The sequence below is a fragment of the Ambystoma mexicanum genome, chromosome 9 (genome assembly GCF_040938575.1).
Source record: "Ambystoma mexicanum isolate Mex_15411 chromosome 9, UKY_AmexF1_1, whole genome shotgun sequence".
In the NCBI taxonomy this organism is placed as follows: Eukaryota; Metazoa; Chordata; class Amphibia; order Caudata; family Ambystomatidae; genus Ambystoma; species Ambystoma mexicanum.
In genome coordinates, this window is record NC_090931.1 from 1,177,687,594 (window position 1) to 1,177,700,935 (window position 13,342).

Here is a 13,342-nt window from a genome sequence, read left to right on the forward strand (position 1 = left end):
CAGTGAGGCCGTTTTAAACACTTAACTGCAAAGGCTTTTTCCTCCAGCTCCTGACCAACTTTTCAGACATGTGGGTATGACTTAATTGGTCTCTTAGTAGCTTGTTTGTTATCACATACAGTACAGATAAATGGCCATCCCTTTCCACACAAGATGTTGGTTTTAATGACAGGCAGCACGCGTGGCTTGCTTGGAATAGGTGTCAGAAAACATTTAAAAAATCAACAAAGTATTATTTGTTTTAAATGGGAATGAAGTATTTTGGGGGGAATTGTGCGTATTCCCTGTAAATGCTATCAAACACATTTTAAATTATTGAATCAAAGCATTCACATCTTCTGAGCATTTCAAAAAAATGTTTTTCCAAAGGTATGAACACAGTTTCCTGACTAGAGGGTGTGTTGTCAATTATTTTCCAACATGTGTGCACAGAATATGGCTAAAGGGTAGTGACCGATGGGGAACCAACAATAGGTGCACATTTTGGGAAAGTAGACAACAATCTTCCTCCAGGAAGGGCCTATTTGTGTCCGTCTCCTCGTTCCTTTAGCTATAGTTGCCATTATTTGTTAATAAAAAAAAGCAGTTCTTATGCAATTGTATTTTGCAGTATGAGCCTACCAAACGTTACACTGAACAAAGCAATGTAAGGGCTAGGTAATGTGTGCTAGATGTACACACATTAATGGCAAATCCTATGGGGATCTAGTGCTTGCATGTAATGTCTCATACAGACACTGTTCTGGTGAAGCATCTCATGTTTGGGTACACCTACCAAAAATGAAAATTGGTAGGGCAGAGATGCAAGTATGCCTGCAATTTCCAGGAACAAATTTCATAGACAATTGACCCATGAGATGTCTACTAATATTGGCCTGAGACAAGACAGCAAAGACAGTCAACAAAGAACATTTTTTTTAAAAAAAACAAGAAATCAAACAATCTGAACGGCCAGGTTTCACACGTTTTCCATACCCAGAATGGACTGTGAAATGCAAATTGCTGCACACACAGTTTGGATTCACTCTTCCCACTGGGAAACAACTACAACCATTCTATGATCACACCGCCTCCCAAAGCAACATAACCTCGAATATTGGTGCCCCTAAAATGAACGTGAAATGGAAGTGAACAATGATCTGCCTGTGATGTGTTCTCTGGGAACACATATCGCTGTGTTGGATTCGAACAGGTAAAGGTCTGGGACAGTGCAGGAATCAAGGACATCAAAGAACCCCTATTTTTTTTTTTTAACAAGACATGTGTGAATGCATCATTCGCTGACTTGCACTGATTCTGAACGTGATCACTAAATAGAATGTCCAGCAAAGTTCAAAAGATTACACAAACATGTACACTCTGCCTGCGACAATGCATTGCTCAATTCTATGTTTCCACATGCTTCCTGAGGAACTCATTAACACAGGAGAGGGAATGTGCAAATCAAGTGGCATGTTGAGTGACTTTGGACGTTTTCCACAGCTCGATAGATGAAAGATAAAGGGTGAATGCACTACTAGCCTTTACTTCAGGGTAGTAGAAATGACATCATGTGTAGCGAGAGGCAGGGAGTGAGGCCTATGTCAGGCCTCTGGCTCCCACAACATTTGCTCGTAGTTGTACGGAAAAATATGCCAGGCTTTAGTGGGCGCATCCCAGTAATCTGCCCAACAGATGGAAACACTGTATCTGTGTGTGATTAATGGAAAGCAGGCTGCAGACCAGAGGTCACATACAGACACATGTAACATCACAGAATCTAGTTGAAAGCTTTCCTGCTTCAGCGTTTAATTGCCTGTAGCATGCCAGGCCCTGAGCCCCACCTTTGTCCCCACAAATCTTCAATGGATCTTAGGGGTGACATCTCATCAGAGATTGCAGTCTGGTCGCAGTGGCCAAACAGCGAGTTGATTGCCAGGTAGTGTTAGAATGTGGATATTCTCACCATGCCAGTGCTGCATCTGCTATCCGCTCGACCACATTGGACTTTCCAGACAGCTCTAATCTGATTCATGGAGAACATCCATGGCATCAGCACAAAGAATAAGAACCCTCATTTAGAAACATGTTTTCAATAGGACTTTCCCATGTTAAAACATTTTTATAAATCATGCCCATTGTTTCTGTAGCTACTGCTCCAGGTCTTCTGGAGGCCCAATAATACACATTTGCCAGTCAGAATGGGGGGTTGTTGCTGTAAGAAAGTTAATTTTAGAGTTATGTCCTGAGGAAATTGGATTGTCTTCTGTTGATATGGTGAATGTTTATCTAGAGGGAGAGAGCACAAGAATGGCTGCTAGGACTTGTGCACCCAAGAGACACTAGTGCTGCAGGATGGGAAGAGGTGTGTTATGAAATAGGGATAACAGTGTTGTGTGCTATACAGGAAAATGAAAAAAAAGGAACCATTCATTTTGTAAATATAATTTTATAACTCTTCCACTTTAGTCCACAAACCTGTTTCTAGTCATTCCATCAATATACATAATCTCACTTTCAACTCATGTAACTCTGAACATTGTATTGCATCTATAATTGTATTACCACCAACTTTCTCCATGATGGGACATTGTACTTTTGTTACCAAGAACTTTTATTGTAGAATGACTGTCAAATATACATTATGGGCCTCATTACAAGTCTGGTGGTAACCCTGCCTGTGCTGACATGCAATATTTACCAGCGCCTGGCTTGCGGGCATCAGTTGTTACTGGACCAGCACACTCGTAATGAGGCCCTATTAGATATATTTGGGAGTAACGTCATCCATGTCCAATTAAATGTTACTGCTTGTGAAATAGTAGGGTCAATAGTCATGGAGGCGCACAATTAATGTTCTGTATGTCCAAAAACATACTGACATTTATAAACGAAATGTTAAATAAAGGATCAATACGTTTCTATTGAAAATCTTCTCAAGTTATCTCAGATTACCACAACAATATTGATTGAAAGAAAACACATATTGGGTGCTGAGATCCTGACAATATAATGGCTCATTGCCTTCCTTAGATTTGTGAGTATTGGTTTGAATATCGATTGTCATTGATTGCCTATACAGATAGAAAAAAATCCTTTGTTATCTTTAAGAGTCCTAATGGAGCCAAACTGGCAGTGCACCGCTTGCTATGATTTCCATGTATCTTAGAGTGCAACCCAATGTTATATACTACTTGTAGTCCATGCTGTTGACTAATTTCCATTATTGTCCTTGATTACATGTACACTCATGTTCATTTGCAGACAAACCACTGTGTGATCCCGGTGGGTTTCTGTGCAATGACCGGGTGACGTGCATTTCCCAGAACTGGTTATGTGACGGTGAACCTGACTGCCCAGATGATTCAGATGAGTCTGCAGAGAATTGTAAGTTGAAGTTATTTTATTTATTATAATAATATATACAACCTGAAAATATACAGCCTATTGAAATAAGTTCGATACAGATTACATAACGGCAACGGTTGGTTCTTTGAGGGGAAACACAAGCAGGACACCAGCAATTGAGTGTTTTCCTTTGGGGACAACGACAAGAGAAGTGGTGTAGAATGGCAGCCCATGTAGTTTTGTTTCATATCTTGGGGGGCGGGGGGGGCGTAAGCACATTTGAGGTACATTATGCAGGGGAGCATCACATAGTTTTGTATCTCTAGAGAGTAAGAATGTACATCTGAGGTGGGTGAGGGGTGGTTGCTGAACTCCAGGTATTTTAGTGGAATAAGGCAGCAATGAAGATGCATGTGAGGTGCCCGACAACATAGTGTATGTTTCTGACAATTTGTTGGCACTCACTTCTACAGCGATGGTTGATGAGGGGGGAACAGATGGGTGGAAAAGGGTAATAGGGTTCTCACACAACCATCAAAAACAGGGTTCATTTCACTGTGGGTTCAGACTGACATCACAGTAAACTCACTTTTTGCTTTTGTTTTCCATCAGCAAGAACTAGTCTTTTATAACATGTTTACCCATCTACAATTTGATTTGGCACAAAATATGTTTTTGTTTTATTGTGTAAAGATGTGTCGTTTTTTTCAACAGTCATGTTTTTTGTCGTTGGGTTGAACAATGATATGACTGCAGCCTCTGAAATTGCATTGAATAGATTGCAGTGATTCTAAGTGCCATCTAAGTGAAATCTTTTGAAAATCAGCGATGGACGTAGCAGAAATGCATTCCAACTTTGCTAAACTTGATTGACATGAAAATGTATTACCATTTCCAAGCCCAAATATGAATTTCATTCAGTCTGATTTGTAATTAGCTATAGAGGCTTTTATTTGAATCTAACAATATGGGTGCATCAGTGAAATCTATTCACTAGGTGGTATCTGAACTTATTTGACCTTTATTTTATTGAAAACAGTTCAATGCAAAATAATTAAATAGTGAAATTAAATTGCTAACACGTGGTCTTATTGAACATGGTTGGAATTTACTTAAACAACGAGAGGTTTATCCTTTGTAATTGCACGCATGATGTATATTTAGCAATTTAAGCCATTTTCACACTGGAGTAATCTTTTTCACGTTAACCGTCCCCCCAATCATCTTCCTTGCTGTTAGTTTTACAGCTTGCATTTATTCACTTGTTAGTCTTCATGGAGTTGTTACATTATTGTTTTCAACCTGGCGTTAGGGTAAGTTTAGAGATGTTGTGAAGTCGGTTAGCGTTTCTTGCAGGGACGACATTAAGGTGTCGCTAGAGGTCGCAAGAGCGACCCCTCCCTCTTCGTTTGCAGCCTCTGCTGTCCTCTTGTTACCCCTGGCAATTCAGACGTCTGGGGGCGAGGCATACTGCTAAAAAGAGCCATGCAGGCTCCAATTAATGTTTCATTCCCCCTGCAGCGCCACGTGTGCCTGTGACCAGACAGAGCTGAGCCCACAGGAGCCCTGGCCAAACATCAATACGAGGTAAGTAACATGGTGGTGGAAGGGAGGGTGGTGCAGCTGGCGGGCTGTATCACGCAGCCAGGCCATAGGGCAAAGGACTGATACATGCACTGAGGCCATAGGGCAAAGGACTGATACATGCACTGCAGCAACACACGCCATCACTTGGCCCACATCATGGTTGGGAGGCTTGGGCCTGGCTTAGAAGGCGAGAACGAGCATGTTTCGAGCACACATCAGACCTGCCTGCATTTGAAAATTAAAAACCCTGAGATTTCAGGTCTAGTCATTAGAAGTGCGTGTTAATGTCTGACTTGAATGCATGCTGTTAACTTAAACAGTACACAAATTGTGATAAAACAGCTTAACACATGCATACATCTTTAAAGAACTATTTTAAGAAAAGGAGAATAATTGTAGGCCACGCCACGTGTTGTTAAAATGTTGACATTTAAGACCGTTTTAACCATAGGCGCAGAAGGGCACAGCTTCACGTTAACGTACGTGGCTGAGGTGAGATTGTTAGTTTTCATTTTGAGGTTCAAATCCAAAATAAATCATGTTTTCTGGCAGCCCCCCATTCGGTAAACATTTCCAGCAGTATTGGATGTAGGCAGTGCAACAGATGGGTTGGAGAGGAAATACTAAATTAAACGTGGCGGACGGGTGGGGGAGGGGAAGAGGGGTGAGGAGTGTGACTGTGTGTGCACAACAGGCACAATAGGATATGCCACATGCATGAGTTGAAAGTCTGGTTCCAAAGGCAGGCAACTGCTGATACAAGGTGAATTTCAGATCCGTTTGATGATGGGGGTTGGAGGAGTGGTGTGGTAGGCGTTGCTGAACTTTGCACTGCGGCGCCAGATGAGGGGAAATTCAAGAGGCAGTGAAACATGGCACCTAGAATTTGGAGAACATTTAAATGGCACCCAGTCTTACCAACATAAAGGGCTAATTCCCTAACTCAGACGGTAAAATGTTTTACTCCTCCTGTCCGCACTGTTCTCATGGCCAAAGTCACTACAGTCACTTTCTTTCCTTATGATCTTTAATCTGGTGTGAATCATTAGACATTTGAAAAATGACTCCCTTCCGATTATCAGATTTCTGAAAATGTGTGACACAGGTGGTTTAAGGAAGATGGAGATACTGATTCTAATAGAATTGGAAAATAAATCTTTGTCATCAATGCTTAGACAGGCTTAGCGCAGTTGAAAGCATTGGTGAAGCCAATATGTCTTGCTTTTTTAACACTGGAAATTGCTTCTCTACTGAGTGTGAAGACTGTGTATTAAGTATGGCTTTGTAATGTCGGTCGTGGAAAGAAAATCATTATACATCATGTTATAAGTGTGATGTGTAGTGATGCGGGTTATGGCACTTGGTCAGGGAGCACACAGTCACACACACGAGTGTTCATATCACACTTCCATGTGTGACTGTGTGCTCGAAACACACTTTGATGATGGGAACCAGAGCCAGCCTTTAGAACACATCACACGCCAGGAAATGTAATTTTTATCTGGAGTTCACAGGAATCATTGTTGTAGACCAGCAGTCCTTTTTCTATCACACAGAGTTATGGAATAGGGCCCTCTTTTATTATAAAATCAAATTACTCAAGAGAGAAGCAGGATTTTGCAGCACTGACATTTGTCATTAAACTGAGTTATTTGAATCCAGACAAGCTGCATTTGGCTCAAAGGGTTGGGTGGTGATTGCTGTGTTTCTGTGTCAAAGGTCAATTTTTTAAGGCTGCTGGCGTTCCCTCCATTGCAACCCCTTCTACCTTTTCCTATTTTATTTGGGATCTAACCCAGTTACATTTTGTACCAGGTCTAATTTGACTGGGAACTGGAGTACAGTCCCGGACTTCAGAGGCAGCAGCACCAGATTTACTGTGCACCACTTCAGAGAACCACACTGATGGTTTTCTCCCCTCCCCCAAATTTGGTAAAGAGTTGTGCACTAGGAGGGGTGCCGGTTCCTGGTCACCTGATTGGTAACATATGAAAACTACAGCTACAAGAATCCCTAGAGACTATAAGAGCTGCTAATTGGAATCACCTGCATAGCAGCATAGCCTCCCTAAAAAGAAATGCATAAGAAAATATAACAAAAACAGTCTAGCTAATATTGAAAGAAGTGTGAAGAATTCACTATCCAGAAAGGGGTGAGAAAGAACATAAGGGCTTAGCGTACTAAATGCAGGGTGCTCAATCTTTTAAAAATGTGCATTCTGAGAATTGCTGATTGGGTTCAACTCACCCATGGGACCGCATGATTTCATGAGAGACTTACCACTCTGCAGGTTCAACCGTGGGGTTCAAGGCCTCTTTCCCACTGCAAGTACTAACACTCAAGAAGACATTCTGACCAGCTAATCAATGGCTCTAAACCAGCTTAAAATGTCAATCTTGATTCTTCTTCTGATTAGTGTTGGGTTTGTTTGTCAATTTGGAGTTGACTGGGCAGACTTGCGAAGTAGTAGTTTGGGTCCTGCAGTTTATTCAGATGTACCCATTTAATATGCACATAGCTTCACTCAATGCATATGGGGTTCTGAGTCTTTTTGCTTTCTTCTCTTCCTACAATATGTATGTGCATTGGCCTTCTCCTACACCTAGTAAATGCACATGGGGGTTCTCAGGGCTTTTGCGTTCTCATATGCATAGAACATGCATGTAGGGTTCTCAGTGCTTTGGCCTTCTCCTGCACCTAAAGAAAATGCAGAGAGGGTTCTCAGGGTGTTGCTCTTATCATATGCCCAGTACATGCATGTGGGCCTATCAAGGCCACATTGGGTTCTCAGTACTTCAACGTTCTCCTTTGCAAAGTAAATGCTTATTGGTTTTATCAGTGGTTTGACTTTATCTTATGCCTAATAATTGAGCATGGCATTCTCAGTGCTTTGGTCTTCTTCTATTCTTTGTAAATGCATGAGGGGTTCTTAGTGCTTTGACTTTTCTATATGCTTAGTTAATGCATATGAGGTTCAGTTATTTGACGTTATCCGAAGCCTAATAAATGGACATAGGGTTTTCAATATTTGCCCTTCTCCTGCCTCTAGTAAATGCTCATGATGTTCTCTGTGTTTGGGGCATCTTCTATGCCTATTCATTTCACGTGTTTCTCAGTGCTTTGGCTATCTCCCACTTCTTTCAGATACCACATTCCCTGCATTATAAATACATTTGCCCTTGCCCTATCCCTTTGGATGCACATGCGGTGTACTGCACATCCACCAACAATTTACACCTATCTCCCACAAATCTTGTATATCCAACCTCCCATAAAAAACACCATTATCATTGTAATTCTACATTGACATAAGTACTCTTTTCCTGCATACCATGAACTCTGAGTATGTGATCAGCAGGCAAAGGACATCTGTTACAACACTCAGGTTTGACCCCTACAAACAGGCTTGCTCTGGACTAGCAAGCCTAACAGTAGCAGTTTTCATACATAAGTACGATAACCTTAACCTTAATTGATTCAATGTTAGAATTCTAAACACAAAGGATTCACCTTCATCTCAGCAGGGGATACAGTCTATTCCAAAGTCCTCTGCCATAGAGGGGACGAAAGAAGGCTCAAAAATATACTACATATTTCCTCCCTACCAATCCCAAGGGCACATTTGAGGTGTCACTGCTGCATGGACAATGACTACTTCAACTGAGCTAGTAGTATCCCAGACCGTTCTGATGGACTTGAAGGATTTATTTATTTTATTTATTTGCATTTTTAAAGCGCTCACATAGCATGTGGGAACCGAGGCGCTATTACAGGAATATGTCTCTTAGTTGCATATTTATAAAGTGCTTAATAGCAGGAGGTTTTTAAGTGTGGTCCCGGTGATCGAACCTGTGTTGCTTCATGTAGTCTTGTTTCCAAGGCAAGCACGTTGTCTCTGACCTATCTTCCCGGGACAGGATACCCTGAAAGGGCAAAATACAAACTTGTTCATGGGAAAGGCATAAGAGAGGATTGACCTTGTTCCTGAAACCATTGACAGGCTCCACAAACAAAGCCATTAAAATAAAGACTGTGCTATGAAGGTATTGCTAATAAATAAACGGCACATTTCCAGATGTACTCCATAGTAAGAGGCTACCTCTTACTTGGTGCACCATTCAAAACCTTGTTATGGCACACGTTTGGCACGCCACAATGGCAGACAACAAGCAGCAATTTCCCCAGGTAGGCTACAGGTAGGCCGCATAAACAAACACTAAGCAGTCTAATGATGCAGGAGAAATATGAAATAATAGCGGAAGAGAAAAAAAACGTAATGCCAGCTTCCCCTGTGTCTCTTTTGTTCTTCTGCACTTGCCTGCAATGAGCCTCGGACTCCACTGCTGGTATCAATTAGACTTGCCCTCCAGCCGCTCATCTCTGTTTATCCTGCCACAGTTCATCTGCAAGGATATTAAAGGAACCATTAGATACAAGGTGGGATAGCAGGCAAGGATCTGTTACAACCAGGTGCACCCAGATGCACACATTCCCAATACAGACCCATGCAATATATGATGCCAATAACAGGTATCCAAACAATATGAGGATATGAATAGGGGGCCATCCACGCAGCTCAGCATAACCAGCAAGAACAGCCCGCTGCCAGCCCCACTGGGTGAGGGCTGGGGGTTTAAACAGCCAGCTACTTGCCACTTGCTCCTCCAAGCTCCACCTCCACCTACAGGCTGCTGCCGGCCCTGCTCCTTATTAGGTTTTCTCTCTCTTAAATGTGACAAGTATGAGTATTCCAATAATGATTCTTAAACACTCTTGGTAGGTTCCCTTTCTTTCGACTGTGATGAGAACGAGCATTTCAATACTCATTGGGCCTCATTACACGGAAGGCGGTAGGGGATTACCGGCACCGGTAATCTCCACCGCCCTACTACGAGGTTCCTCAGCGGGTCCCGTCCTTAATGTGCGGTCAGACCACACGTTAAGGACAGGATCCGCTGAGGGGCTTCAGTGCAAATAACAGTACCGCAAATTGCGGTACCGTTATTTGCTCCTTCCCCATTCCCATTGAGCCCTATGGGGGCTCAATGGGAATGGGGAATGGTTCCCGGAATGGGGACTTACCGGTCCCGCAAAGGTCGGAGTAGGCCGGTAAATCCCTATTCCGGGAACCCGGCCTCCGACGGCGGTAAGGGGGTAGCCATGGCGCTAATAGCGCCATGGCTAACGCCTTCCGTGTAATGAGGCCCATTATCTCTCATTCCCCTGGGTCTCCTGTTATCCCAGTTACCTTCAGTTTGCAGGGTTAACATCACCGGGTTTCTTGTTTCGTTACGTGCATCCTTCCTTCTCAGTCGGGTGTCCCATTTTCCTTTATCTGTTTTTTCTTCCATCGTTCATCTTGGATGGCATTCCGGTATGTCCGGTACAGGCATGTATGGAATGGTCTCAGCAATGTTATCTGGACTCCTGGACAACCACGGACTGCCCGTGGTCACACCACCAGTCTCCGCATCTTTCTCCACCTTGGCTTCATAAGCTGTGCATCTGGCTTTGTTCAGCGGCTTACTAACGGGGGGGGGGGGGCAGCACGCCTAATACCTCTCAGTTCCTCACATCTGTAGGATGCTGTGAATCTCTTCTCTGATGCTGCTCTCTGCAGCGAACTTGAGTCTGCGTTTCAAGTTCACAGGCTGCGTTTTCATTTCCCCACTGTCCTCCCCATTTGGGATTGACATGGTCGTGGAGCTTTCCCTGCATAAAAATACGTTTTGCTTGGTTCTTTCTCCGGTTGATTCTCTTCTTATCATAGTGTCCTAAAAGTGGTACTTTGGCGGGTTATCTACGGGGTTCCTCTTGGGAATGGGAGCACTTCTCCCCTAAGAGGAGTCTCTCCCGGTGAGGTCGCAAGGGACTGCATTGCAGAATGGGTTCATTCTGAAGCCTCACAGAGGGGAATGGTCCACCCTTGGGGAGAAGAGGTGAATCATCGTGATTTATCCCAGTATACTGCACATTTTGTTGCGCAATTCAGATAATGTGCATGGTCATCATTCACTTCAAATGTGTCAGCATAGAATGAACTGTAGCGGTAAGAAAAGACCTTCCTTTTTTTGTGGATACATGCTATTTGTATCTGTTTTTATTTGAGTGAAAATGGTGCAGTAAGAGGAGACAATATTTGTTAGGTAGTGCAGTGTAAATTGTGGACAGGCATAGCAGCTGGCAATGATTTGTAAGATTTCAACAAACCAGTATGTCCTTTGTAAAAAAAAAAGTACAATCTAATTAAGACATGGTTGACTTATTTATTATTTTTTCAGACTTAAAATGTTAGAATCATCAAGAAACAACTGTTTCCCCTCAAGGGAATGTACGTGCTGTAGCTAGCATTGTGTATTCACCTGTGTCATGTTTCCTTTATCTGAATCATGGTGTACTACTTAGTTAGACCTTTCTCAACAATCAATTTCACTGTTACGGCTCTGTTTCATTTTAATGAACTGTCCAATTTTAAATCCTCTAATGAGAGCTTCAAATGACAGCTGCTGTCATTTGATATGCTATTAGAGGCAGTACAATTGTTTGAACCCGGACCGGGGTGTCAGACTCTAGGCTTCAAGGCCGAAAGTATTCAAACCTATCCCATGATGTAAAGTAATGAAGGATGTCCTAAAAATCACACACGTTTTCAGACCTAGAGGCATGGACTACAGAATCTGTTTAGCACCTTGTGTACAGTCGTGTTATAAATGACATATCATATCATATCACATGATTGCTTAGAGGGGAACATGCATTCTAGAGCCACAATACGGCTATACCAATATAGCAGTAACATTACAAACATTTGATATTTTAAATAGCTCCTAACTATGAATTACATGTCATTTGTATTGTACGCGGTCATAGAATTTATTTTCTGAGCTAAATAATGCATGAAAACTCGGCATATTTGTTTATTACCTGTTTAGATTAAAATACATGTTTGTGTTTCCTTGAATGAAGGGATTCTTTATGTAAATATGCCTTTAAAAAATAAACAGAAATACGGTAGACAAGAATATGTATGTTAAAAGATGTGATAAGGAATGTATCAAAATAATAGAAGGTTCAAGTTGAGGGGAAGTGGAGTTAGGAGGAGACTGACACCAAAGTTGAAGGATAGAGAGAAAACGTTGGGATTTTCATTGGCAGCTGAATGGCAGGCCTGGCATCAATAGAATGTAACACTGTAAGAGATATTGATTTCATATGTAACTCATATTATAGTGGTTCTTTTATGATGGAGAAATGGCACTAACATAATGCCCTCACGACAGAAATCCCACTATACAATCTGAGACTAGAAACATGCTGTTCTTTGACAGAATATTGTGTTTTTGTTAAATAAATACCATCCAGTTCCGAATGTGGTCCCTCAACTCACCTGGCTGGAGAAGTCATGCTGGAAGCCTACAAAATAATTCAAACTACAATGAAAAACAAATGACCACTGCCGCCTGCCTATATTTCATCTCTAATGCATTATATTCCAACACAAATATCAAGTTTGCTTTCTTATGTACACAAACGTACAAACATATATTTAGGAAATCCTGAGATTTCTAGAAAAGATTGTCAGACATTTTTGCCAACGTTTACTTTTATTAAGTGAGAATGAAACACGCTTCAAAACTTTGACTATACACAGTCAAATCAAAATGAGAAATGCCCAGCAAAGAAAAAGAACCCATTCACTTACAGGTTGCGTATGACTTGGGGGTTCTAGTTTGAATACTCTGTGCCTGATTCACAAATCACTTTGCAATGGCAAACCCCCAATAAAACACACTTTTTTGAATCCGGTACACTATCTCTTTCTTTAAAGTAACAAATAACTCCGCATTGACAATGGCCAACTGTGAATGAAATATTCTATTGGACAGTGCCATAGGCATATCATACCATCCCAGGGCTCGAGTCCTAAACGAATAGTGGGGGGACTCTGGCGTACGCAGTGGGGATTGACATTAGAGGCAGTGAACATAAATTGAAAGACATTTGCATATTTCATTTTAAGATTACTTTCTCAACTCAATAAAGCCCACTGGACAAATAAGCATTTCCCAAGACGATATGATTTCTTAAAACATTTCTTGCTAAATAGAAAAGGAGAGCACCTTTTTTTAACGTGCGCTGTACAACAGAAAGTCAATATGAATGTTTCATGAGGATTTGTTCAGAAATTTTTGTAGATTCTTGCCTCACAGCCATGCAACCTATGTTTGAATACCGGACTTGGAGCTGTGCTACAAGTGGAAATAGCATTTTTTTTATTTAAACCACAATGTAATACAAAACAAAACACGCAGGGGGGATAACGTCTGCCCCCAGAAAAAAAAAGTGGGTGGACACCGTCCATCTGCATTTTTTGTCGACTTGAGCCCTGTAACATCATGAACACTTTAAAAAACATATACCTGGCTTC

The 13,342-nt window shown here is 41.8% G+C and overlaps 1 protein-coding gene across 3 annotated transcripts in view; it reads left to right on the plus strand.

Moving 5' to 3' along the window:
• LRP1B (LDL receptor related protein 1B) overlaps nt 1-13,342 on the plus strand; it is a 4,835,697-nt gene that overhangs the window by 626,715 nt on the left and 4,195,640 nt on the right. For all 3 annotated transcript variants that reach the window (XM_069616528.1, XM_069616527.1, XM_069616526.1), the window contains exon 2: nt 3,244-3,366. In XM_069616528.1, coding sequence (XP_069472629.1) covers nt 3,244-3,366 — 123 coding nt within the window. The remainder of the gene's footprint in view (nt 1-3,243; nt 3,367-13,342) is intronic.